General features: G+C 42.0%; 3 protein-coding genes across 3 annotated transcripts; 2 read left to right on the forward strand and 1 right to left on the reverse strand.

Annotated features, from left to right (window-relative positions):
• Window positions 1-390: 390 nt before the first annotated feature.
• On the forward strand, window positions 391-4,172 carry anapc16 (anaphase promoting complex subunit 16). Its single transcript, XM_079492699.1, has 4 exons — window positions 391-531; window positions 1,518-1,674; window positions 3,472-3,546; window positions 3,763-4,172. The coding sequence occupies exons 1-4, from the start codon at window positions 427-429 to the stop codon at window positions 3,870-3,872; spliced, it is 447 nt and encodes a 148-aa protein (XP_079348825.1). The 5' UTR covers window positions 391-426; the 3' UTR covers window positions 3,873-4,172.
• Window positions 4,173-10,190: 6,018 nt separating this feature from the next.
• Window positions 10,191-12,483, forward strand: ddit4 (DNA-damage-inducible transcript 4). The gene is made up of 3 exons (XM_079492596.1): window positions 10,191-10,345; window positions 10,875-11,101; window positions 11,268-12,483. Exons 2-3 carry the CDS (start codon window positions 10,912-10,914, stop codon window positions 11,801-11,803), a joined length of 726 nt encoding a protein of 241 aa, XP_079348722.1. The 5' UTR covers window positions 10,191-10,345; window positions 10,875-10,911; the 3' UTR covers window positions 11,804-12,483.
• A 2,613-nt stretch (window positions 12,484-15,096) lies between these two features.
• Window positions 15,097-27,516, reverse strand: dnajb12b (DnaJ heat shock protein family (Hsp40) member B12b). Its single transcript, XM_079492462.1, has 9 exons — window positions 27,126-27,516; window positions 23,468-23,627; window positions 22,575-22,720; window positions 21,946-22,122; window positions 20,278-20,348; window positions 19,513-19,622; window positions 18,074-18,246; window positions 16,565-16,705; window positions 15,097-16,122 (listed from the first exon to the last, which is right to left on the reverse strand). Exons 1-8 carry the CDS (start codon window positions 27,256-27,258, stop codon window positions 16,587-16,589), a joined length of 1,089 nt encoding a protein of 362 aa, XP_079348588.1. The 5' UTR covers window positions 27,259-27,516; the 3' UTR covers window positions 15,097-16,122; window positions 16,565-16,586.
• Window positions 27,517-27,667: the final 151 nt, after the last annotated feature.

Raw genomic sequence — 27,667 nt, forward strand, 5'->3', positions numbered from 1 at the left:
TGTTGATACTGTAATTGTAGATTGATTTATTGGTTGATTGATTGATTGATTGATTGTTTGATTGATGTATTTATTAACAGTATGCAGAATATGTACATTACACTTGTTTACAATAGGAATAGGGTTCACCTTCATTCACCATTTTCAATTCATCCAAAAATATTGATGATGAACAATAGCATACAATACATATTAAGACCACAATTAATGGAATCCTCGGGACTTTTTTGTGTTGTCCTAATGTCTGACTGTACCTCGTCGTCGTGCTGTTTACATGTCTGTATAATTAAGTACCGGTATTCAAAAACCAACATTTACAAGTACAGAAAAAATTAGCCCAAACTCGCTTATAATACGCGGACATGGCAACACCGGGACTCGTCTTTAAACGTAAAGCGTTGTGGGTTACTGGGTTTCGTGTCGTAAATGTGTATGCTATCAGGCGGATCAGTCGTCAGGCGAGAGGAAAACAAAAAACAACACAAACTGCTTAGGACGAAAAGGCCTCTTGGAATTAATTTCATAGTGACGGTAGGTTTACTTGTTTCATAATCGAATGGCTAATGTCATATTCTTGTATTTATATACGTCGTAACGTGAGGGTCAGTTTAAAAGTAAATTGAGCCTTTCCCAGCTGTTATACTAGCTGTTTACTGAAACAATGTAATGCTACAAATTGCTACAAAACCTGTGGATAGCCATGGTCATTTTAGGCACAAACAAAAAGTTGAAGGGTACATTTATAGGTCAGATAATGATGTACCACTGCCATAATGTGTTTATATCTTGCGGTCAGTCTATATCCGATCTGAAATAAAACAATGTTACTAATATATATAATATTTGGAAAATGTTTAAGTAAAGTATAATGACTAGAACATGCTTAAACATTCGACAATTAAGGTCTACATGATATTTCTACAATTGCTGCAAAACCTGAATATCCAGTCATTTTGGGGTGAAATTGAAGTGAAGTTGAAGGATAACATTAAGTCTGAATGTCTGATAGTAATGTACTGTGCATGTTCACACTTCACATCATGTATACTTTACATTACTCTCAATTATTTTATTTGTTTATGTTTTACATTTGAGACAAAAGACAATTTTACATTGAGGTGCCTGTATGCAGTCAATGGTCCAGGGGCACATTCATGGTTCCTTGAGTGGGGGTCCAAATGGACCCTGCAGAACAGGTCTGTTTAACTGAGTGTACAAATAGAATCAAATGAACCTGGTTCCACTTGTACACTTTCAGAGTTACGTATAAACTGTATACTCTATCCGTTTATACGTTGGCTTGCTATTCAAAAATAGCAGATGCACAAGCTGCTATTTTTGGGTCCCTTGCCCCAAAATATTGTCATATGGACGTTAGCGGCCAGAGGGGCCCTTCCTTGACATGAACAAGTTTGCGAACAACTACGTCTCTAAAACGTTTTAAGTATTTCAACTCATACTGTGACCATGTGTTATGCGAGGTTTACAGCCACATTTGTTTTGTTTTGTGAGTTTAGCCAACGAAGAAGCACAGGATGGCAGCATCCTCCTCGTCCTCCTCGGCTGGAGGTGTGAGCGGGTCCTCTGCCGGCTCGGGATTCAGTGCCTCCGAGCTCATCCCACCCAGGAAGGTGCTCTACACCTACCCCAAAGGAGCAGGGGAAATGATGGAAGGTCGGTTAAGTGCTTATGATAATAATTGTGACTTGTGTCCGCGTAGCTCAGTCGGTAGAGTACTCGCCATTCGACCACAAGGTCATGGGTTCGATTGATCGAATATTTTATTAGACAGAAATGCAAAACAGTCCTGTATAGTCAAACACTCACACTGTCTAAAACTAAGGATTACACCAAAAAGGACTGTGTGGTCTCATTTCCATTGGGGTCCTATAATGTATCCATTTCATCAACATTCATACAAAATAATACCAGAAATTCAATATCACAAATAATAAAAACACTATGTACAGACTAGTAGAGAGTACTGTCCCAAGGCAAGACACACTATGCACCCACTGCACACAAAATGTGGTCGAAACAGAGCTACACTTTCTAACCACCTGCCCGCTATACCAAGACATCAGAGACACATACTTCCCACAGATTACACACACCCAAAGTGAGTTTGAAACTATGACCAACAACAAAAAACTCCCATACCCATTGGGAGAAATACAACAATGTATAAACACAGCAGCAAGATTTGTGAACTGTTGCGACAAAAGAAGTTTAGCCAATGGAATACAACCACCCTAAGGACTACTATCTGTACAAAGTACTGGGCCGTGGCTCAGCGGTCCAGGTACCATGGCTGGTAATCCAGTCTGGCAGTGTGCCGCGGGTTCGACTCCCGATCCCGACGGCCTTTACTGCATTTCACCCCCCTATCTCTCTCCCCATTTCCTGTCAGCCTACTGTCTGTCCCTAGACCTACTGCACATGTGACTGCGAAAAAAATGCTGCTATTTTTTCCAAAAAAGCTTTATAACATCTATATAATAACAATGCAATGTACAAAATGCTGTACCCCCTCCACCTGTATATACTTTGCCCATTTTCAACAGTTTTTCTTGGATTTTGACACTTGCTTTGGCAATGTAAATGTATGTTTTCTCACGCCAATAAAGCTCATTTGAATTCAAATTGAATTGAGTAGCACAGCTTGGGTGTGGTAAATCATTGGCAGGTGTTGCGTTCCACCTCAGCAGTCCATCTCCCACGGGTCGAGAGCAGTGGTTCCCAAACGTTTTAGCTTAAAACCCCGAAAGAGAAATTAGAACCCAAAGTAGTGAAAACGCAACTTTGTTAAATACATTTACATGTCCCTTTTGTTATTCCCAAACACTGGTTTGTAGCTATGCCAAAGTAAATTAAGTAAAAAGCAACTTAGTTCACCGTCAAATACAACTTTATACAGTAGCAGAGCAGAGGGCCCATCTGGTTCACTACACTGATGTTGCTTGTTTTGCACCACATTTACGAACACATGTAATATGCTTAGGATGGAATGGGTACAAAAAAAGCACTTAGTATTGCAAGGCCAGGAGTAATAATGAGCATAAACAGCTGAAACTAATATATAGGACATCAGCAGTGAGGCTTAGGGGCTCCTTTGTTTGGTTGTTTTTGTTGTGTGGTATGCATTTCTGCATTCCGGATAGGCTCATTAACGTAATGTAGAAGGTGGTGTTGGGAGTGTGTCCATGTTCCTTCAGCCCTACGTTAACCCTAATCCTAACTCCAAATCCTGGGCTGAGGGAAGGGAACATAAAGCCAACCCCGCAATGTTTAACTCCAAGTGATGCTTCTCTTTACATGAAACGCATAGATTATAGGCCTATAGTGCATGCTGCAGATTCAGCCTGGGTATTAGTGAAATGATGTGTGTGTATATATGTATCATTTTATTTATTTAATGTTTTCCAAAGAGCATTTAAAGTAAATAACTCTTTGACACAATCTATTTTTCAGATGGCTCTGACAGATTTTTATGCGAGTCCGTTTTCAGCTATCAAGTTGCATCAACCCTGAAGCAGGTTAAGCACGGTAAGTCTGTGATTTTTGAACTCCAGCATCCCTAATCCTGGTTCAGATTGTAGATTGTGTCTATTTTTGGACGAATACATTCGGTGTAGATGGGAAGATTGGTCAGTTTGACTAAGAACAGAGGGTTTTAAGTGTTTTAAGGTTCATTGTGAATGTTTCATTACAAATGAATCAGTAACCCTAACGACTGTAGGTAACCGTTTCGTTCTCTCCCAGACCAACAGGTGTCTCGAATGGAGAAACTTGCAAGTTTGGTTGAAGAGCTGGAGGCAGATGAGTGGCGATATAAACCAATTGAACAGCTATTGGGATTCACTCCATCATAGATTACATTCTTCTATGGGTGCCTTTGGTTGACATGTCGGCCACATATAGACTGTTTGGTGAGGGGATTAAAGAAGTAAAGAGTTTGAGTCCGTTTAAAATGTATACTTGTTCGTATTTTATTTAGGGCTGGTCTGTTAAGGCTAAATTAATTAACATCCTGCTTATTTTTGCTAGATAATGTAATCGCTCGTATGGTTTCGGGAAAAGGAAATGATTTCGTTACAGTTTTGCATATATTGTGTTGACACATTTTGATTGTGGCGGGATTGTAATTATAAATAAAACGTTTCACTAAAATATTCCGCAGTTTTCATCTGTCTAATCAAACGCTGTGTTGCAATAATAATTGTGTTCCACAAGAATTAATGCATTGTTACAGAATACTCTGCAGGCATTTAATCACTGTTAGTAAATCAGCGATTTACTATTACTGTGTGCACAGTGTGCACAATGATTTACGAATACATTACTGATTTACAGTTATTTGCACGTGTACAGTTATAGTTATTTTGTAGAGCTTGTATTGTCATCTTTGAACCGATACTCCTGTACTCAACAATAATATATTAGGCAAATGTACAGTCACAGTAAGCCATTCTATTGCTTTAGATATTGTGATTGGCTCATGGATCGGCTAGCTAGAGCTAGCTTCCCTTCAACAGACTCCTCAATGAAACGGGCTTCGATGTGCTTTGACAGTTCTTATTGTGCAAGGGCAGAGTATCTAGGGTGACTTAATACAGCCCTTGCAGCAAGGCATTGTTTTTCCACACGGCTGCACTGTCGCCCTCATAAATCTAATAGAAACAGCTTGCTGCCTGCTCGCTTGTTCTCTCCGCCCCCTTCAAACTGCCCTCACAGCTGCTGGCTCCAATAGCATTGTGAACAGGACAAAGGGAGCCTGTAAACAACATTGTACGTGGACACTCCTGCCTGGATTCGATACTCATCAGCAGTGGTGCATCGTTTAACTCACAGACCCCCATAACTCCGAGTGTACAAATGGGACCGATGGGCCGTGTGTACACTCAGTTACAAATCTTTGGCGGTCCATTTGGTTCCTAACTATCAAAAATATAGCTGGGGTCCCCCTGGAACCCCACCACCACCCCAAGGACCCCTAGGACCTCACTTTGAGAATCACTGTCCTACAGAGTATTGAATCCTGGACTGTCCACATACAATTTTATACAGTACTTTTCTTTAAAAAAAGATTTTTGCTGTATATTTCCTGTTTCATAACTCCCCAATTTCTTAATTTCAAATAATCTGTAGCCTATATGATGTTGATGATACACTTTATATCAGATGCAATGGGTCCATATAAAAACAGATTCAAAACAGACAACAGCAACACATCGATTAATACATTTCCACAAAGCCCAGATCAATGGTTTTTTAGACAGAATTAATGTCATACTAACCGGTTCCATTGAAATATATTGGCAGTCTTGCTGCTCTTAAAAGTGAATGGGCTGATTCATTGTTTTGGAGGCTTATAGAGTCCGGCCCTGAATCCTAAACGTGGTACTACTAGTTGTTTTGGACTCTTCTGCTATGCGACAGTGAGGAAAAATACACTGCAGTGTGTGCGTTGTGTCTCCGTTGGCTGAGTAGAACTTCTAGGAAAGTCGGATTCGCTGAATGGATGTTTTCATAAAAAAGAGGGCTGGGTCAAACTGTACAGATTGTACTGTACTGGGTGTGATTGTCTTACTCGTATGCATAATTAGCATGTAAGGACATGACCCAACACTGGGCACACCTCCAGCTGGCTCCCACGCACAGTACATGTTTGTTTTTATTGTACAGATAACAAATAACATGCGACAGCATACTGTACATTTGTTTTCATCGATACTTTTGTACTGGCATAGTTTCAGACAGGGTCCATTTGGTATTGTTTAAGCAGTGGTTCCCAAAGTGGGGTCCTTGAGGGAGTTCCAGGGGGTCCCCAGCTAAGTGATAGTTTGGAACCAAATGGACCCTTATGGGTCTGTAACTCTGAGACCCGTTAGGGTCCATTTGGTTCAATTTGTACACTCTTAGTTAAATTAACCTTGATTTTGCAATATAAAATGGGGGTCCCAGAGATAGAAATGCCATTAAATGGGGGTCCGCAGACTAATGCACGTCAAACCGGGGGTCCTTAAACGGGTTGAGAATCACTGACTAATATGCATGAACAAGGGCCTGTAGAACAAGATGACACAAGGCAGTATCACACAGCAGCATGTCCTGAAATATTACGCAGTCGCACATACATGAGAAATACATGTCGCGTGTGAATCACAATCTTCTCTTATAGGGGTCTGCGGGCTAATTAGTGTCAATTTGGGGGTCCTTGACATGAAAAAGTTTGGGAACCACTGGTTTAAAGCACTGTTTCCCAAACAGTGGGTCGGGACCCATATGTGGGTCGCGGACCAAATGTAATGGGTCACGAGCTAATATCCCTTTAATTTGTTTCCCACATTTTTTTCTTTTTTTTAATGAAATTATATTTTTAATTTCACAAGTTAAGTAATTCTAACATTTTGTTTTAAAGAATTCCTTTAAAATAAATCCATGCTTAGCCTACTTTTAAGAAGTAGTGAAAATAGCAGATCTACAAGCTCACAACAGCTTGTAGATCAGCTTGTAGACCCATGCAGATTTCTGCATGGGTCTCGAGCTAAACATGTTGGGAACATGTAAAGGTACGCTTACAGCGTAAATTGAGGAAGTTCTCAGAAATCAAAACATCCTAGAGAGAACATCCTGTGCCGGCACGTGTGTGTGTTGCTGCTTCTGGCAAGGGCCATAAAGTACAGTCCGTCCCACTCACACGTGTGTGACTGGCTACACAGCATATTACAGTATGCCTGGCTCCTTTCCAGTCTTTTTCTCTTTCTTTGGCGGTGGGATGGTGAGCATCAGTGTTGCCAGATTGTGTGAGAGAAATATGCAACCAGGTCTATGAAAACAAGCCCAAAAGAGGCCACAATAGGATATTTGAAAATAGCCGAGCTTGTAGATCTGCTATTTTCAAAAACATTCTTGGGGGGGAAAAAGTGACAAATATGGAATATTTGAAACATTTTAACAACACCAATCTGGTAAGGAGGTCCATAGCACAAAATAGTTTTAGATGCAGGGTCCTTTAGACAAACACATTCATGCCGGCGGTCCGACTCCTTGACAATGTAAATGTGTCAGAATCACAGAATAAATGACATTAGGAAACAAGCCCAAATAAGCAACTACACTTTTTAGAAACAAGTCCGTAAAAAACGCAACCTGCAACTAGAAATATTTACAAGCAACCTTACAGAAAAAAAACATTATTATAAACAAACAGGTTGCTTATAATAAGCGGACATGGCAATACTGGTGAGCAGTAAACCTCACAGCAGACTGACTTCGGCCTGTTAATATGTGTATGTCACATATAGATAAAGTAATTGACCTAGATTCCTACAGTTCAGTAGTCTGTGGCTCGCTCCTGGTGGTATCTTTCCGACAGTTCAAAGTGTTTTAATAACATCAGGCCATCCTGTTTATTGTTCAGTATACATAAACAGTAACTGAATGGTACATCTGGTGAAACTGCAATAGATTATTATGCACAATCAAATTGCTTTTAACTCCTGTTAAGTAAACGGAACATAATACAATCACACTTGATATACCGTCGTATATCCACCCAGGGGTCTACAACGTGGGGGTCCTCAGAGTTACTACAGGGGCCAGGGGTTCTGAGTTCTGGTTGAGTGGAGTGAGGGGAACATTAGCCGATCTACAAGTACACAGTGCCTTGTGCTGTGAGGCGTTGTGACCTTAAGTAGGTTTTGATGTACTGTAGAGGGAGATCAAAGCAAATCAAGTACAGAGCCAATGGTCAAGTTTAGTATTCAGGCTTTAAGTGGTTAAATGTCTGAAAATACACATTAACATGAATTAATAGAGAAGTTATGTGTAAAAAACAAACAAAACAAAAAAATGATGAGAGTGCATTCAAACAATTCTATGAAGCTATCTATGAAATCTATGAAAAAAGTTTAATCTGCAACACAATTCTATACAATATGTAGTTGTCCCTGCTTCATCTCTGTCTCTATCTCAACTAAGTCCTTGGGCTGAAAAACAACCCCTGCTGTATACAGTACTAACAAGACTAAACATGCACATACAGATCTCATACATTGTGCAATATAATGTACATGCATTATGAGGAAAAGTACTGTAGTCTCCCATACAGTATGGTGCAATATATGCAAAGTGCTGTTAGGATGAAGGCATATGGGGTACACCTGGGTGGGTAGGTACTATAGGTAGGTAGGTAGGTAGGTAGGTAGATAGGTAGGTAGGTAGGTAGGTGGGTAGGTGGGTAGGTAGGTAGGTAGGTAGGTGGGTAGGTACTGTAGGTAGGTAGATTATTCACATGAAGCCATTCAAATAAACCTAAAACTCACTTGATATTGCATTGAACGCTGCCTGCAGCAACACACGGCACGGTCGAAAACTGTGTGGCTTCTCCCGTTTCACACCTGCAAGCCATCACACACTGCCAGGTATACCGTATAAATGGTAGACACTCCTAGTAACCACCCACCCTCTGACTGATTGACATGACTTCATTGTCATTATCAAGGCCACACCATTCATATAAATAAACAAGACAAAATAAGACATGAAGGCGATTTGGCTCCAACATAAGGTCAGTGTAGATGCTACAAGGCTCTGTGAAACGCTACTGGAGGGATAGAACATTCTTGGAAAAGATGTTCCCTCATGTGTTTGATATGGTGGTTGTGGGGAGCGCTGCTGTTTTTTAACAAATCTACCCGAAATATCTCTTACAGTGGGCGTACACAGGGGTCGAGATATGGAGACTGCAAAGGCCTCAGCATATGATTCACATATCATTTTCATATACTCCTCAAACCCTTATGCTCAAGTACATTGTATTGGTGGTTTGGCCGGAACCCCAGTATCTGTACTGAGCTAAGTTAATACTGATCATGTCTAGAAACTGTGTTGCGGTTGTGTACACATGTAGATAAGCGTGTGATGTCATGCTCTCTACTTTACCAGATACTGTAGACCTATACTGCAGGCCCAAACAGATACAAGCTACCCATTAGAGTCTCACATGTATTTCTGCTGTTGGGGAGAAACCACCTAACTCCAAAATGTTCATTTTCAGGAAATGAAAAATACACATTTTTCAGGAAATGAAGAAAACCTTATATTTAAAAAATAAAAATAAAAGCAATATTGCCTCATCAAAGTTGGTATTGTGGCTTTATATATTGTTAGATACGTGCATGGGAGGGGGAGAGGTGGTGGAGTTAGTTAGCTGCTTTAACAGACAGTTTGAGGGTCCAATGTATGTATGTATGTATTGTATGTACTGTATGTATGTTTTTCTTTAATACATCACTGTACAATCTGTTCATGTCCTGCTTTGTCTAGCTTATTCATGTGTCCTTATTAGCTCTGAATATTTGACCTCTGCAAATGCATTTATCATGTATGTGCGACTGCGTAATATTTCAGGACATGCTGCTGTGTGTGATAGTAACTGCCTTGTGTCATCTTGTTCTACAGGCCCTTGTTAGGGACACATTAACCCTGGTGTCCCTATTTTTGTGTGTCATTATCATAGACTGTGGTCATTATAGGCAAAACTGTCTCCACCCAGTCACCAGTCACCACCCTTGAGGAAAGCTCTGAGGATAACTTAATTCAGAACATTTACATGTTTAGACCTACATGTGTGGTGCATGCATGTGTATACGTGAATGTTTATATGTTTCGTGTACGTATATAGTGCAATCAATGAAACATTATCGATAGTTTTCCAATAAACTGGATTATAGCTGAAGAATGATGATGTAATGGCAAAGAGAAAAATAGATGACGTAATGTGTGCACTGCTGCAACACTAGACCAGCTGAGCTGTGCTTGCAGCCAGCCAGGGCCCGGCTTTATATTTATTTATTTATTTATTTATTTAAATAGTGATGATACCATGGGCTACTTTTTTTGGGTGGGATATTAAACTATATGACAACATGTACCAGACTTGCAAGTCCAGGCAAGTTCTTCCTTGGTACATTTCCATGACACTGACTGACTGGGGTCTATTATTCACCCGGCCAGCCCCCCCTCTCTATAACCCGACTGTTTTCTTTCTTCTGTACTGGCATGTTACCAGGCAAGATACAGCACCTCCCGACTGCGCACGTGCCCCCAATTTTGATTGGACGGACGGGCCAGAAGTGGGCGTGCGCTACCACGGCCCATATAAAATCATTGTTGTTGCAGGAAAGGCTGCAGAGCCAGAAGAGGTGCTGGGTTGAATGGACACGTATGGGAAAAACAACTTTATATCTGCAGCCTTTCTAAATAACAACCATAGAAATCCACTATAAAACCAGTCAAATTGTATATCGACGACTTATCGACGGCTTTTGGAATACATTCGGTAAGTGCTTATTTTACTTTTGCACAGTGGCGAGCTTACATTTTGATACGAAATGACGAGTTTCTGCGCGTTGTTTTTCTCGAATCCCAACAAAGAGAAAGACTTTGTGTTCCTGTCAAGTTCAATCCGTTTTAGTTGTTGCTTGGTCATGACAATGACAACACAGTTGCCTATGTTTCCTCTGTCTTTTATGCTATCATCATTATGTTGGAATAAAACATATAAATGCATTTTTATTCTAATATGTATTATATTTTAATGTATGATGCAAGTTTGCATTTAGCCTCTCTCTGTGTATATTTATTATATTAGTATTTGTTAGTATTTTATATTTGTTTACTGAGTGTACAGCACTTTAATACAGTTTTAATGTTTTTTTTAATACAAAACAAAGTGTGTGTGTGTGTGTGTGTGTGTGTGTGTGTGTTTTGAGTATGTGTGTGTGTGATTTGACATAGGCCAGTGAGTGAGTGACCAGTGTCATTAACGTTACCTGTTCTTGTCTCCCCTGCTCTCCTCTCTGCAACAGAACTGGACACACAAGTCACACACAGACGTCAACCATCATGCCTTCTTTCTCGGCAACCAGTGACAGTGCAGGCAGCTCACCTCCTTCTCCAGTGGACGACGCAGCCTCTCCCCGGAGGCTGTCCTGGAGCAGGCTGGTGCAGAAACTCAGCGACTTCAGTGCAGGAGGCAGCGGCAGCATAGACTCACGTTCGCACAATGGCAGCAGGAGTGATCTCTCTGACTCAGGTAAAAATAATAGTTTAAAAACCCTTCATCAGAAGTTGCACAATCTATACCAGTGGTTCTCAAACTTTTTCATGTCAAGGAGGACCCGCCCCCCTCCCACACACACACACAGAGTTATTAAATGTTATTCTTTACTAACGAGGCACCTTCTTCCTTCTTCCTCCAGGGTCGGACGTCTCGTTTGACCTGATCGGTCCGTCCAACCTCGACGACGAGGACCTCTTCTACGACCCGACGGAGGAGAGCCTGCTGAGGGAGGTGGTGGACGTCATCGCCCGCAGCCTGCGGGAGGCCAAGGACTCTGAGCGCGGCGCCCTGCGCTGCGCCAAGCTCCTCATCCCAGAGAAGCTCCTGGAGCACATAGGACGCGAGCTGCTCCACCTGGCGGCCAGCGAGCCCTGCGGCCTCCGGGGCGCGCTCATCGACCTGTGCGTGGAGCACGGCTTCGCCTGTGAGCAGAGCATGGTGGAGCAGATAGCCGTGGACCCGTGTCTCGTGCCCACGTTTCAGTTGACTCTGGTGCTGCGGATGGAGTCGGGTGGACTGTGGCCCAAGATCCAGGGCCTGTTTGGCGGTGGCGCTTCTAAATCCAGCTCCTCCGCCCCGCCGCCGGCGAGACAGGCCATTAGACTGCACACAGGCTTCAGAGTGATCAAGAAGAAACTGTATAGCTCCGAGGAGTTGCTCATTGAGGAATGCTGATGAAGACGGATACACTCGCATCGAGGGACCGTTCTTTAAAGTGTTTCGTTGTAAAAACCTTTTTGGACAATGTCCAAAAAAAAAGCTCTTAAAAAATTTACGCCCAGAGAAAAGGGCCTTATTATGATTCCTTTTAAATGTACTTGTATGTGCCCTCTTACCCAACAAAAGATGTAGCGCCTATTGTTCCTACTGTAAATGGAACCAGTTATTGGTACTTGGATAAAGTGGTCAACACCTTAAATGCTTGTAAAGGGCATGTACGTCGTCTGCAAGTTACCAACCACTATATTTGAACAAATAGGCATTTTCCTAACACTTGCTCAGAATTTGTACCTCAGTTTCTATTGAAACCATAAAGTGGCAGCTAGCTATATGGTAATGTTATTTTGAGACCATTGGTATCATATTGCTTTCTTTTTTTCTTTTACATGGCAAGTAGTTGTGTTGAGGCCTTTTAGTAACTGCTTGGATTTAAGAACAAAATTCCTACCAGTATGTTCTTGGTATGTAGAGTATGCAAGCAGGTGTCAGATGTTACTTGATTTATTTTTTATCAATGTTTTCTTTCCGAGTCGTGTCCTCCATTTAACTGTATTTATTTGATATCCAGATATTCACAGCATTGCACTGTTTTTTTTGTACTTTCATGACTGCAGAATAAATTATTTTTTAACAACTTTGGGGGTTTTCTTTGCTATATATAATGTCACCTTCACCAAGTTAAAATGTACGTCAAGTAGTGAGGTTCAGCAGATTTACTCATATCCATCCTGCAGGTGCAATGGATTGAGTGAAAGACTGCACTGGATTGATTACAAACCACGCATGGGGAACTGGCGGCCTGGGGGCCACATGCGGCCCCCAACATCACTTAATGTGGCCCTCAGGTTAATATCAGAATAGTGATATATTATTGATTTCAGCTGTTAAGCCTTGCTGAGCCCTGAGGCCCATACATATAAAATTCAAATATAGCAAAAATAGCCAAAAGTAATATGCAAAGTGGCTCTCTGGAGTGAGTGTGGAAATATAGTAACCTGACTCCGCCAGAGGGGGCAGCAGAGAGTACACTGGGTTCCCCCCTCCTGCTCCCATCTGGGAACTCTCAGGCAGACTTGATGCCCGGCCACAAAACGGCCTGGCCAGCGGCAGCTAGAGGTGGGCTCAAGGCATACACAGTGCTGCCCAGTGTACTCTCTGCTGCCCCATCTGGCGGGGTCAGGTTAGAAATATAGTGGCCCTCTCCAAAGTTGCCCACCACTGAGTATACAGTCAGTAACTCAAGAGCGTGCGACTAGGCCCATGGCAGGGGATGGCCCACTGGGCCAGCTGTTAACAGTGTTCCATTTATTATCCCTTCACTTTCATTGCTTTAGCCAAAAAGTTTAAATGTAACGTGACGTCCTAAAACACCTGTGGTTCTCGTTGAAATGGGAATAAAGGAAATGTTGCCATGCATATATATATATATACCTTCTGGGGGAAATTCAAGGGTTGTTAACAACCACAATAATGACATGTAACTGGGCCATACAACCGCGGCCCGCCCAGTTGCATAACCCGGCCACAAGAACTCTGCCAATAAGGCTGAGCTCTATTGGTAGGGTAGGTTGTGTGTCGGTTTTCCGAGTGGGAGACCTGGGGTTCGATCCCAGCTTGGGTCTAAATCACCACACATTTAACTTACTATTAATGAGTATAGGGGCCCACAACAATTCTTGCACCCAGGCCCCTTGTGGCAGACTTATGATCCTGAACATATGGTAGCTGACAGATGCCATACATAATCTTTTATCACCAAAAGGCAGTCATCAAGAGAACACGACTTCTACCCACCGTCTACTTCATCTAGTAGAGGAGCATAGGGATATTTTGTGCTAATTCGTCTAAAAGTGCCAAATTTTGCACAGATGTAGCCCAGGGCATGCTCTTATGATTAAAGCTAGGGCACCCGAGCCAGCGACTTTTGGGGTCGCCACAGTGGCCAAATCCAAATGCCTCCATTAACATCCTACATGAGGCCAAAATTTCATTATGCTTTAAGTAGCATGTGACGTGTCAAACTAGGGGGTTTTCATGATTCTGAATCCATGCAAGCATTAGTTTTGCACGAAAAACACTACTTTGGTTAAAAACGGCCAAAGCCATCTTCACAAATGTGATGAGGTCATCACATTTGGGCACATTTGGGATGGTTCGGGCGCCCTAGCTTTAATCATCAGAGCATGCCCCTGACTATATATGTGCAATATTTGGCACTTTTAGACAAATTAGCACGAAATCACCCCTATCTCTCCCTAAGATCATCCACTAATCTGCAATCAAAACAGCAAAAGTTTTGGTGCAAACCTTCTCTTAAAATAACCAGATGAAGGTCCTTGTTCTTGGTTTTCAACACAAGGTGTTCTGTTATGCACCTGTCTCAGGTATGCGGAAGCATTACCGTTTAAACTCTGGCCTTGTAAAAATCATTAGGTGAGCAGAAGCTCTAATTTTTATACTCTGGCCTTGTAAAAAATAAAATAAAATACAAATACATGTAAAATAATACCTCAACCACTAAAACCACTGAACACAACACAAGTGCCTAAAACACAAGTGCCTAAAAGTATCTCAGGTATCTCAACAATTACGGAAGGAATAGCACCCCCATGTGGTCTCAAGTATGAACAGCAACTGTAACTGAATCGAAACGTGCAGTCAGTCATGGTTCCACTGATGACTGTCTTCCAGTCACAGTTTGTCAATGTTCAGCCAGAAATTTTGTGAGCACGTACGTGCAGAGTAGACACAGAAATGCGGCAGTGACTCAGGGGTAGAGTGACCGGATGGCAACCGCAAGGTTCCCAGTTCGAACCCGGGCTCCCCCAGAGTTAGTGTCGAAGTGTTCTTGAGCAAGACTCTGAACCCCTAATTGCTCCTGATGTGCAGGTTGGTGCCTTGCATGGTTTCCTCCGGCATCGGTGTGTGAATGTAATGCACAATCTCTGTAAAGCGCCTTGGAGAAAGGCACTATATAAATGCACCATTTACCAATGTACTTTTTATTTCATAATTGGTACGGGTATAAAACCGAACAAAGTACACGTTTCAGTAACCTTTGCGTTGTAGTACCATGTATAACGTATAAAGCTGTTTTTCAGTTCGCTGCCAGTTAATAAAAGCACCTGTATATTAATGTAGCACTGGCATTTCCGTGGGTTCTGGCATTCTTCCGACTGTAAAAGAACCTGTTTCTTACAGTAGCTCCTCTGAGATCCAAGCAATGACTCAGACGCAACATGTTTATATCCGTCTGTGTTTATTTTGTCAGTTGGTGAATAAAAATAAGGTGGAAAAGTAGTTAAGTCTGATCAATTTTGAAATCATGAATTTGAAATAAATAATACATAATAAAAATGATTCAACAATAAATAGCTTATTATAAACGTATAGTCTGACAAAAGTTTGTTCAAACCATAAACAGGCTTGTATCAGAGATCTTACACTCCCCAAAAAACAGAATCTGTCAGACAATACCCAACTGTAAGTAGTCTGTCATTACTATGGCGTTGTTTACGAAGAGACAGCAACTTATATGGCTCAACCTTTAAATACTGATAATGGAAGAGTGTACAGGACAATTTCCACATTTTTGGAAAGTGTCTGACAAATTCTAGACATTGGACATTGGAATCTTAAGAGGTTACGTGCGTTTATCTCTGCATAGTTTTAAAAAGTTCAGAATGTGCATGTGAAAGTCAAATCACAAAATTGCTCTCGTCTCCCCCCACCCCCAACTCGCCCACCATCCTGCATTTGACTGCATAAAAAGGTGAAGGAAGGAAGCATTCTTTGTGGTAGGCTATCTATCAACTGCTACATAAGGATGTCTTAGTAAGACTACAGCTTACATACTTTAGGTTTCATATTGCATGTTTCTTTTCTTTTTTTTTTTGCAAATACAAAAACAAAAAACAAAACAAAACAATAAAAACAGCCATGAAAGTGAAGTCAGCTCAGTCACTTTCATGGAACACACTGTAAAGTGTCTCTTTGTTCTAAAGTTCACATTATTTCCTAATCACGTTATTTAAAATAAACTGTTTTTTTTTTTACTAATTCTCTTGGTTCTTCTTGGAATATTTCATTTTCTCCAGGAGAATTAGAGAGAGAGAGAGAGAGAGAGAGAGAGAGAGAGAGAGAGAGAGAGAGATATCATGGCTTGTCTGTAGTGTTTCCTCTTAAAGTTGTCTTCAGGCTGCTGATTTCTTAAGCGGTACGTATTTACAGCCAGTGTTATTTCTTTTTTCTTTTTTTTTGTTGATTCAGTAAATCTGTCAAGAAGGAAACAATGCATGTAAAACCTGTTCATTGTACCAGTGGTTAATCTCAACCTTTGCAGACCATGACTTCCCAAAAGAATCAGCCGGGGACCTCCCGACCCTGATAAGCACTTGGAATGTAGGAAGCATTCAATTTTGTTTGACTTCCACAGATAAATGGTGTGGAAAATAGCAGATCTACAACGCCTCATGTTGTGAGCTTGTAGATTGGCTATTTTGAAAGTTTTCGCCTCTTTCTTATATTATTTGACAATTTGACCAATGTTTGCAGTGGTCTTTTTCTTTGCCTCTTGGGGGTCCTCGGGAGGTCCACACATATGGGGGTACAACAGGTTGAGAACCACTGCATTATACAGTGTGCATCAAGTCTCAAATAAATATCATTGGGTAAAAAAAAAACTAAAAAGGATATCAGGTATTAGTGAGAGTTTACCTGTAATTAGGCATCATAATAGCTAGTGTAATGAAGCGGTGATCTCGGAGAGCTTGGCACAGCTTGGCATGCGAGCCTTCTGTGCCCTCTGGTACAAGTCACCGTCTCCGAAGTAGCGAGCTCTGTATAGCATGCCTTCTTCTGCAAGACAGAAAAACAACAACCACCCAGAAATACTTAAAGACAAGTACATGTACAAGACATATCGCAGTGCAGTACTCATGGATTAAAGCAAAACAAAGAAATCACAGCGATATAGAACAGAGAGGAGATCCGGGCACACTTAATGTTAAAAGGAGGAAAACTTTATTGAACCGACATGTTTCGACCTATACGGTCTTCATCAGGGCTGATCCCGATTGATCCCAGGAGCACCTTTTTACTATTTTTACATTTTTTATACCTGCACACCTCCTGAGCACCTGGTTGCTTCCTTGCCTCTGCCAAATAAATCACAGATTGAGGCTTTAAACTTTGCTTTTATATGAAATATCTCAGACTATTACGGTTTTATGGAAGATGCTTCTGAACATATTGCTACTTGCTAGTTCGACCACTTCAAATGCTGTAATCTTAAAATCTTCTCTTTTCATTTCAGCTGTTCCCTTCAGGGGTCGCCACAGCGAGTCACCTGCCTCCATCTCACCCTGCCCTCTGCTCTGCCTCCTCTTGTGTTTTGCTTGTTCTATAAAGGTTCTGCATCAGTCGCATACAGTAGCGACCTTGCACATTCTCTCCAAATAACCGGAAAATAAAATCAATTGTCGTCCTAGGTAAAGCCGGTTAATGACGGAACGGTCCTAGCCTATCTGGCCAGAAGAACTAATGCAGGGGTCTTAAACATTTTTCAACCCAAGGACCCCCTAGCTGAGAGAGACATGGAGCAGGGACCCCCACTATACACATATACAGGTATGTATTGTGTCGCAGATAAAACTTGCCTAACACGTTCCCCTCACTCCGAGGACTCTGAGGACCACCTCCCTATACCTAGGAGCCTCGGACCCCCTGTTGAAGACCCCTGAACAGAAGGAGGTTTTATATTAACAAGTTAACTGCCACCGTGTGGCCATAGAGGGTAGTTAGCTGCGCCAGCCGGAATTGGTCATATTCAGTCACTTTCACTTCCATTTTCCCAGCTCGCCATTGTAAGAAACGGCTTATGTTAGCATTAGCTCACAATGTTTATCTTTCGCCAGATACGTTAATATTTCAATCACGGTGCGATGAAAAATCACAAATCAGTTCCGAACCTCGGATGGATGATCATCACCACGGACAGCGTTCGTAGTTTCAGAGAAAACAGCGAGGGAAAATACATTTTTAAATGGGACTCTATGGGATGCGTGCGCACGTTTCCTGGTGCTGGGGGTATACAGGGCCAGTTTCATATCGATAAAGTACATTAATTGAAGGAGAATTCCGACAAAGGCAGACAAATTGAGACAATGGTTGGATTTTAATTGACGGAATACACCATCAAAGGCAGCTAAATTGTTAAAAACATACTCTGCTGCTTCTCCTTCCAGCAGTTGTTGCGGAGGTTGGAGATGAAGTCGTCCTCCACAGTCCTCTCCAGACGTTTCAGGAGCATGCCACTGTGGTCTCTGGAGAAGTGCTCCCCCACGTAGTACGGCACCTTCAGGTTCTGCGTCAGCCTCTTGTGTGTGTGGCCAGCGGTCCTGCATTGAAAACAGAGCACCGCATGAGCAAGCACTTGACTATATGCAGACCGTGGCCGTCTTGTCATTGGTCATCCTGCTGTCTCCTTCATTATGTGCAAATTCAAAACAGGTGGTACGCAGGACTGTTGAGTGATATCCAACGAGCACTTCCAAACTCAAACACTAATCACAGAAAGTAGCTCATAACATGTCTAGAGTGGATTTTTATGAAACAAAAACTTTGCAGATGGAAAGAGGATAATTCAAGCTTTTCGTACAGCTGCAATGTTGGTGAGTTTGATGTTGTTTAATACAATCAGGACTTTTCTGTTTCGATGTATGGGCTGTCAATGGCAAATTGCTAGTTACCACCCTGCCATTAACTTAATGGCAAGATGGCCGTGGTCTGCATATCAAAGTCAAAGTCAAAGTCGTACGATTAGTCACAGACGTTACCGCAGTGAAATTTGTTCTCCGCATTTGACCCATCTCTTGGAACGGTGAGCCGCAGCGTGCGCCGCGCTCGGGAATCATTAGTTGATTTGACCCCCAATCCAACCCATTGATGCTGAGTGCCAAGCAGGGAGACATTGGGTCCCATTTTTACAGTCTTTGGTATGACCCGGCCGGGGATCGAACCCCGGCCTCCCAGTTTCAGGGCGGACACTCTAACCACAAGGCCACTGTCTGGTATATATGGTCTCTGAATCATCACCACGGACAAAAAAGGGTGTCCACAACAGGGATGATAAAATTAAGGCCACTTTTAGATGGCGACGGTTACTCCAGATAAAACGGCAAAGTCCTGTTGCGTTCTCTTTTTTTATTCAGCTTTTACACGTAGTCGCACACTTACTGAATACGCTGTAGTGTGCATGCCATGCCATGGCAGGTCGCTAGGTGGCGGTGACGGACTGCCAGATAGACCAGTCACTTACATCTGTATCTGTATTCGTAGGATGAGCGGGGCAAGGGAGTGCTTGCTCATTCTAGGAACTCCAAATATCACCTACGGCTCTGCATCAGTGTAATAAACATATGCGTTGTGAGCCCACGTGAGCCATGATGTCACAAGTTTTGTGGATTCATCGTTTTGCCTGTTTACATGGAGACGGGAGCATGCAGCGTTTTCCAAGATTTCCACTCTGGAAGGTGTTTTCACTTTGTTGCGTTTTCACCTCCTGAAAACGCCGTTCTCGTCTAAAGAGGGACACCAGAAAACGATACTTTATTTTGCCGTTTTCTATGAACACCGTTCTCGTGTAAAGGGGGTGTAATACTCACGGTCTGAAGCTCAGGCTGTAGGAGGTACCGGTTACCATCATCTGGCTCAGGGCTGACACGATGACCAGGATAAGAATGGGCATGATTTGCACAAAGAGGGCAAGTCCTCCCTGCAAAACAACATATCTATATGATACAGAACTGCAGGCCATTTTGGGTCTGTTTACTATTAACCCATTAAAAAATTGATATGTGTCACAATAATTTTTAACCCCTTAATCCATATTGTATACGTTGGCTATTCAAAATCCACTAGCAGATCTGCAGAGCGTGCCACTTCATGCCGTGCTGTTATTTTACCGTATTATTATTATTTTTTTAATCTTTAATTGTTTGAATTGTCTGGGGGTCCCTGGCACCAAACATTTTCAGATGGGGGGGGGGGGGGGGGGGGGGGGTGTCCGCGGCCAGATAGATATCATTTTGGGGGTCCTTGACATGAAAAGGTCTTACATAAAATACATATTCCTCAAGCATTATTCATCATCATTCACGTGTTCCCTTTTGGTGTTAGCATTATGATATGCTTTAGCTATTGAAAAATAGCAGATCTGTAGGTCTGCTATTTTTGAAAAATCGAAGAACGACTGACATAGAAACATAGCTTTTTCAGAAAACTGTCAGGATGAAGAAGACATTTTTAGAATCTGATCTCAGGTCAAAATGGATTTACGGTTAGGTTTAGGCATAGTTTTAGTGCAGTTTAAATGTCAGGGTTTAGGCGCAATCAAGGCGAAACACCAATGAAAGAGGCCCATGGCATACCTCTCGCCGCTGCTGCCTTTGCGCTGGTCTCTGATGACGCATCCTCCCATTGGTGAACGCATGAGCGTTACCTGAATAGAGTCAATAGACAGACAATAACTGATATGTACTCAGCGAAACAAAGCCGAAGGAAAACACGTTAGGGATGGATGCACTAGTCTCACGTTGCCAGACTGTTGCCTCTCGCAATTTTCAAATGCTTCCGTCATACAGTCTGGAGCACGGAAGCTCTGATCATGAGTAAAATATAATGCGAATAAAGTGAAGCCTCCTCCGCACTTCTGTTTCGTCTTTACAGTCGCACAGATTTATCCTAATAAAATCATCAGCATATAGCTTGCTGCTTAGCAGAAATGGAAATAAAAAAAATAAGCTCTAAAGATATTTTAAAATATTCTTTTGTGAACGGAAATGACAGAGATTACTCGGATTTCGGGAGGTGTAGTTCCAGACTCTATATAGCAAACAGAGATTATGGAATCGTTGTCTGGCTAGGCGAGACTATGCACCAATCAATCACCCATACCCCATAGCTACAACTTAGTTACAACTTGTTCAAAATGCTGCCACAGGGACCGGGGACACCACTATGCCCAGAATTTCTGGTGCAGAGCTGCCTGGGCCACTGGACGGCGGGCCTACATCACCAGACCACCACCCCCCAGGACGGCCGGCACCGCAGCGGAGTGGAGCCATCCGCCGCCGGCCACAATACACCTCCAGTGAATTTTAGGTCATTACTTGGCCTTTTTACTGTTGTTTTTTCTCGCTGTTTGTTTAGGGACTATGGATGGAAATTAGCATCCTTGCTAAATCTGACATATTTACATTGCATTGAATGTGTAGTGTTCATTAATTTGTGATGTCCCGTCCAAATAAACGTATAAACTAAACTTTAACTAAAACTAAGAAAGAAAATATTACTCCAGTTTTAGCCTCGCTGCATTGGCTCCCGATTGTTTTTAGGGTTGATTTTAAAATTGATTTACTTATTTATGAAGTTCTCAATGGTCTGGCACCTTCCTACCTGCTCGAGGTGCCTACAATTGCATATAAAAACCACGGTGAAGCCGCATTCTGCTTCTACGGCTCGACGGCTTGGAATAAACTCCCATTACATTTCTTTGCAATTATTTTTGTTGTTTTATGCTTTTGCTCTTTTTTCATTATTGCTCTGTAAAGCACTAAAGTTGCATGTCATGAAAGGTGCTATACAAATGAAGTGTATTATTATTATAAATTGCGACCGAAGGTCACAGTTAACTATGGAATCGTGCATTTCCCGTCAGGCACCATATATGGTGCCCAGGTCTCGAACTCGCCTTTTAGGGCGAGGACGCTTTTCGCCCTCAGATGTCTTACCGTTAATAATAATAATAGCAATCTGTGAGCAGATAATACTCACCGATGTCATTGGTCGATATTTATCTGTTTTACAGGCATCTATGACTGACTTTTTGCTCATTAAAAGATGTATGAATAAAAGCATTTTATAATAATTATTTGTTGTTGTTTCCCCTGGCAAAGAAGGCGGAAATTAATGACAAAAAAACCTAAGTTTATCAGTAATGAAGAAGACATTTTTAGAATCAGTCTCAGGTCAAACATGGCACATCCCTAACATTTGTACATGTCACGTATTGGGATGACGAGTGAAACCATACTTACTTGACGGGAATCCTCCACCAAAGAACATGTTAAAGAGATCTTCAGCCGAGATGTCTGCCTCAAAGGTCCCGTCTTCATCCTCTTGTTTGGATGTCGGATGCTTCCCGTCCTCCCCGCGCTGCTCGTACAGTTTCCTCTTGTCAGCGTTGCTCAGAACGGAATAGGCGTTCCCAATAGCTGTAGAAAACAACAAACCATAACAATATCAGACTGTTCTGAATTAGCCTCGCGTTGTGATACTATGCAGTGCAGGCAGATGAAGTCTGGCTGCACCAGGCTAGTTCTGAATCAGAATGTTGCCAGTGTTGATTTTGTCAACTAAAACTATGCCGAAAAATGTGCGTCGACCACCTGTTTTCACTGAGGAAAACGAAATAAAAACTAAGAAGAGGATGACTAAAACTATGACTAAATACACAATTTCGTCAACAAATAAAAATGACAAAAGGGGGACAGATGCACAACGGAGAACGCTTGTTTCACCTGGCTGTTAATGATACGCGTGTCATTCTTGTTCTGTTTTGATTAGGCATTCCATCATGCTCGCTTAAGCGCGGCTAGATGACTATTTCAACCAATCAAAATGCTTCCTCGAAATGACCTGTATAACTGATTTTATGTAGGGTTACCTTTAAAAGCCTCGGTTGCACCTGGAGCGTGGTTCTTGTCAGGGTGGAATTTCAGTGCCAGTTTCCTGTAGTGCCTCTTGAGGTCCTCCTCAGAAGCATTCTTCGGGACCCCAAGAATTTCATAGAAGTCTTTGCATTGTTTTATCCTGTGTGGGGAATAAGACCCAGGATAAACGGAAAATGTACATGTCAATATCATGGCACATACAGTAGGGCCTGACTTTAGCAATAGCTATGTGCATAATATGTTATATACATATATGATATCGTCGGTGTCGGGTGGAAACCGCATATGTCCAAAACTGTTACTTTTCAGGATTCAAATTCAAAAACAGCAAAGGTAGCAGATCCACAAGCTCAAAATGTGTCGCTTTGGGTCACCCCCAGTATGATCAAGTATAGAGCGTTGCAGTCACGCCCCCTTTCATGACGACGCCAGGCCCACGAAATAATTCCCAATGCATTTTTCCCATAGACATTTCAAAAAGTATTTATTTAAAGACCTTTTAAGCGTTGTACAAAGCCAACTCGAGTTGTGACAAACAAACACAATATTTTGGACCAAACAAATAATTACAAAGTACAAAAGTGTTGTAACCTGCCATATTCTTCTTCTTTATAATTATTTGTTCGGCCCATGTCGTTGTCATGATTTGTCACTCGAGTTGGCTTTGTATGGCGCTTAAAAGGTCTTTAAATAAATACTTTTTGAAATGTCTATCAGGAAAAATAATGGGGAATTCTTTTCCGGGTCTCTCGAGGGGGCGGGACTGCGACGCTCTATAGGGCGTTAATTTACAACAAAAAAACAACAACACACAAAGTAAAAGTAACAATATAATGTTTAATCCTTTCGTCTTGTGCAATACATATCATTTTTAATATTAGAGTACCTCATCACAGAATCCAGCTGATCTGAAGTGTATGGCTTGGCGGTGGGAGCATCTGAGGTCTTTTCTGCAGAACCCGTGGGCTGACGATGACGGACCCCCGAGTCCCCACCGAGTCCTTGTCCGCGGGTGAATCCATTCTTTGCTATCAATTCTAGCAGTGCTGGATAGATTATAACAGATTATAGCAGTATGCGAGTTATAAAGAGCAGAAAAAAGGGTGGATTGCCCTGACACCAACCCTTAAAAAATATGGATCACTGGCTTCCTTCAAAACAGGCCTGGAGATCCATCTACTAGGAGGCCAAAAGGGGAGGTAAACTCACTTCTCCCATAGAAAGATGAAGGCATTCACTGCCTACAGTGAATTGAATTCAAGTGTAATTGAAAAATATATTGAATGGGGTGAACTACACACTAGCATGTCTGAAGTAAAATGAGACACAGTAGCATGTGCTTAAATTCATATTTAGAAAATGTTTCAGATGTCAAAGATTTCTGAGATGATAGAATGGTGATGGATGATGATGGTCATGGAAGGGGAACCTTCTGAAAGCTTCATGGGCAAAGATAATCAACTTCAAGATCTAAAAAAAACTGTCAAAATGACCTCTCAGACATGCTAGTGCCTGAATTATACGTCTTCATTGTACAGTGCTGCTGTGCCAAGACAACATTACAGCCCGAGGAAATGAACGAGGAACTGGGTTCCGGAGAGTGTTCTTTAATTGCCCTGTAGGCCTACCATATACCTTTGTCCAGAAACAGTTATCACGCAGCTTTGGATTCTTGCGTGTTCTTGCCATAAAATGTGGATTTGTTTTTTCCCCCTCTTGCCATACCATTTAAAAATCAATTTAAATGGTTCACAACTGACTCTGTTCCTGTAATTAAAACCCTTCATTTGGACCAATCAATGCCGGGCGTTATTATTAGGCTGAGCAGTGTAGCCCTTTCTTATTTATGTCATTGACAAAGATTTTACGCATTTTTCAAAGCATAGGTTACTTAATCATTTATTTTCTACATGAACAAAACGACTTTTTCGAGATAAGACGAGGCCTATGTAACACTCATGCAAAATGTACAAAACTAGAATCCAAATTCCAAGCACTCAGATTTCTGGTGACGTTTCAAAGCCTAGCCATAGCTAGCTGACAGGGAATAAATAGGCTACAAATACTTTATTGATCATTTCTGATTCCCTGACAAAAGGCTCCTACCAAATGTACTATCAGCATTTTACCAAACTATCAGCATTTTTATTTATGTAGGTCAATTACATTTCTTACACCAGAACCTCTGGGTAAACCTTTTTTTCTTTCTTGTCTTTGTATGAACATAATGACATCTAACTATAAATGCACCAAGTCAATGTGTGTGTGTACGTCTGTAATCCACGTAAATCGGGAACCGTTTGGCCCACCGACTTCAACTTCAATTCGACACACGCTGTTCCACACCCCTGCAGGGGGTGCAGTGTCGAGTCGGTCGGACCCACGATTGTCCAGAACCGCCCCAAAAGGCCTCTGCCCGGGCTCTGGACAGGGCCCCTGCCCAGTGTCCATATATGGAGCTGGCCTGTTCTGACATCATTCTGATGTCTGCATAGACTAGGCCTACATATTGGGCATGCCTGACAAAGAACTCCACATATGGGCATAAAACGGACAAATACATAATATCTGGGTGGGGCACGCATTTCCAATTTGCATCGTTCCACGGAGGCCAGTGCCCAACGGGCACCGCTCCAGAGGCTCCAACATACACCGCTCTAGTAATCTAATAGATGATTATTGATTAACAATGACTATCAGGACGAACGAGCACGCACGCACGCACGCGCACACACGGCCTATAATGACTGCATGAGGCTGCTGCTGCGGCTTCGTACACACCTACACAACAAATGTTCGGTCCGTGTGTGATGCCTGATTGCTTTTTGATTGCTGCTCCAATTCATTTTCAATGGGAGTCACATGGTTTGACCAAACATTTTTGTTTGATGAGCAATCAGCAATCAGCGATCAAACACAAATGTTTGATCAAACCATGTGAAGTGTCTATTTGTACGTCTCTAAATGTTTTGATGAATTGAACATGGTGGACCCTATTGTAAACAAGTGTAATGCTTAATTGGGTCGTCCACTCACAGTTAACAGCCTTTGTATTGAGTTTGTGCTTGAAATGTACTGTAATTCTGCAAACTGTTAATAAATATTTCAATCAATCAATCAATCCCATTGGAAAAGCATTGTGGTGCAAACAAAAAAACGACCAGACATTGCTTGATTGGTGTTTGGTACGTGTGAATGAGCCCTGAGAGTTCTGAGAAGCTCCAGTGCAAGCCAGATGTTACTTTGTTACTGTTGGGTCATCGCTACCTGCTCTGCTGTGCTACATAACCTTACTGTATGTACAGGTTCATGTGTAGGGCATCTGAAAATGATACCATCATCTGACACGGTCACAACGGACCCTACTACACGCAGTTCGGTCAGGTTCTCATCTAGACTGTGGAACCATTGCACATGTTTGTATGTCAGAAACGGAACAATGTGGGGTAGCCTATGTGCATTTTATTTATTTATTTTTATTTCCTGTTATTTTTGTGTTGTGTTGTTTAATTGTGATATGGATCTCCCCATGGGTCTGAAATAAAGATTGATTGATTCTCTCTCTGTCTCTCTCACACACACACACACACACACACACACACACACACACACACACACACACACACACACACACACACACACACACACACACACACACACACACACACACACACACACACACACTTGCTGGAAACCAACTGAGACAGAGTTGTAAACCCTATAGTCCATATCTATTACTAGCTTTACTAAATTATCAGTACATCTCTCTCTTTTTTGAGGGGTATACACAGGTTTTAAATCACAACTTAAAACATTTTTATATTCACAAGCCTTTGCATCACCGACATGATCTTGCACCTTTCTTTTTAGATTACTTTGTCCTATTTGCCTGTTGTTTTACTATTGACGTCTTCTGCACTGAATTGTACTGTATTGTATTGTATTGCATTTTATTGTATTGTATTGTATTGTATTGTATTCCACTATATTCTGCCTTGTGAAGCACTTTGGTACAATGAGAGTTGTTTTTAAATGAGCTATATAAATAAATTTGATTTGATTTGATTTGATATCATTAGCTAGTTGGAGGAGATGCCATATGGAATGTTTTAATTAGTAGGCGTATCTCTCATCTTCAGTATAGAATAGATAGAAGACCTACTGGGTTAAATGGACCAGTGGACAGAGAGTGCACCGGCACTGCAATATGAAGCTTTTACATTAACAGAGAAGAACAATTCATACACGAGTGATGATGATGATGATGATGATACTAAAAACAATCAATGATATTACATCTTGATTAGACACCACCACTGTCTGTGCATGAAGTGAGTGAGCTAACGTTAGCTACATCCTGCCGGTCAGGCTGCCATCTAGGCCACTATAGTGCTGCTCATCTGGGGAGGATGCTGACCAGATGATGCTGCCTATAGCTGGCTGCTGCTGCATAGGACCGCTCTGCGCCTGCATGCCCTCACAAAGCATCCTCTCTCTCTCTCTCTCTCTCTCTTTCTCTCTGACTCTCTCTGACTCTCTCTTACCCTTTGCTTTATCTGTTGGGAAGAGTCTCTGTGCCTTCTCCAGAAACCTCTGCGCTTTCTCGGTATTGTTGTCGGTCAGCGCCGCGGCTGCGATGTCAACGCAGCGCTCCGCTTCGTCCCTGTTTACTTCCATCGTTGTATTAATTGTAATTGGGAGCGGACGGGAGCGGGCCTACTGGACCAGAAGTAAATAAAGACGCCCGGTGATGACGACTACACGGCGGCCGGGAACGTGAGTCTTCTTGCACGCCCGGTGATGCTTGACCATCGTGGAAGTACAATTATTGATGTGTTGAAGTGATCATGTGGAGACTGGAGACTCAGATCTGCATGTTCACGTCTACCTTCCCCCTGCATGTAAACAGCAGTGCCAGTTTGCTCTACTGTCATATGTTGCTTCTCCACCAGAGGGAGGCAGAACACCGCGCTTTCAAGGATGTGGCGTGCCTTCTATAGCCTACTGCTGAAGAGAAGATTGAGACATGAGAAATATTATTGGGTTTAATACAAATAATATTAAAATTAGTAAAACAAACAGTAGC

The sequence above is a fragment of the Electrona antarctica genome (genome assembly GCF_951216825.1).
Source record: "Electrona antarctica genome assembly, chromosome: 22".
Lineage (NCBI taxonomy): Eukaryota > Metazoa > Chordata > Actinopteri > Myctophiformes > Myctophidae > Electrona > Electrona antarctica.

Coding starts and splice junctions, on each gene's coding strand:
- anapc16 (XM_079492699.1), top strand. CDS start 427: ATGTGTATGCTATCAGGCGGATCAGTCGTCAGGCGAGAGGAAAACAAA. Junction 532..1,517: donor GAATTAATTTCATAGTGACG/GTAGGTTTACTT, acceptor TTGTGAGTTTAG/CCAACGAAGAAGCACAGGAT. Junction 3,547..3,762: donor CCTGAAGCAGGTTAAGCACG/GTAAGTCTGTGA, acceptor GTTCTCTCCCAG/ACCAACAGGTGTCTCGAATG.
- ddit4 (XM_079492596.1), top strand. CDS start 10,912: ATGCCTTCTTTCTCGGCAACCAGTGACAGTGCAGGCAGCTCACCTCCT. Junction 11,102..11,267: donor GAGTGATCTCTCTGACTCAG/GTAAAAATAATA, acceptor TTCTTCCTCCAG/GGTCGGACGTCTCGTTTGAC.
- dnajb12b (XM_079492462.1), bottom strand. CDS start 27,258: ATGGAAGTAAACAGGGACGAAGCGGAGCGCTGCGTTGACATCGCAGCC. Junction 22,721..23,467: donor CAGCTGGATTCTGTGATGAG/GTACTCTAATAT, acceptor TTCCCCACACAG/GATAAAACAATGCAAAGACT. Junction 18,247..19,512: donor TACAGCCTGAGCTTCAGACC/GTGAGTATTACA, acceptor TTTTCAATGCAG/GACCGCTGGCCACACACACA.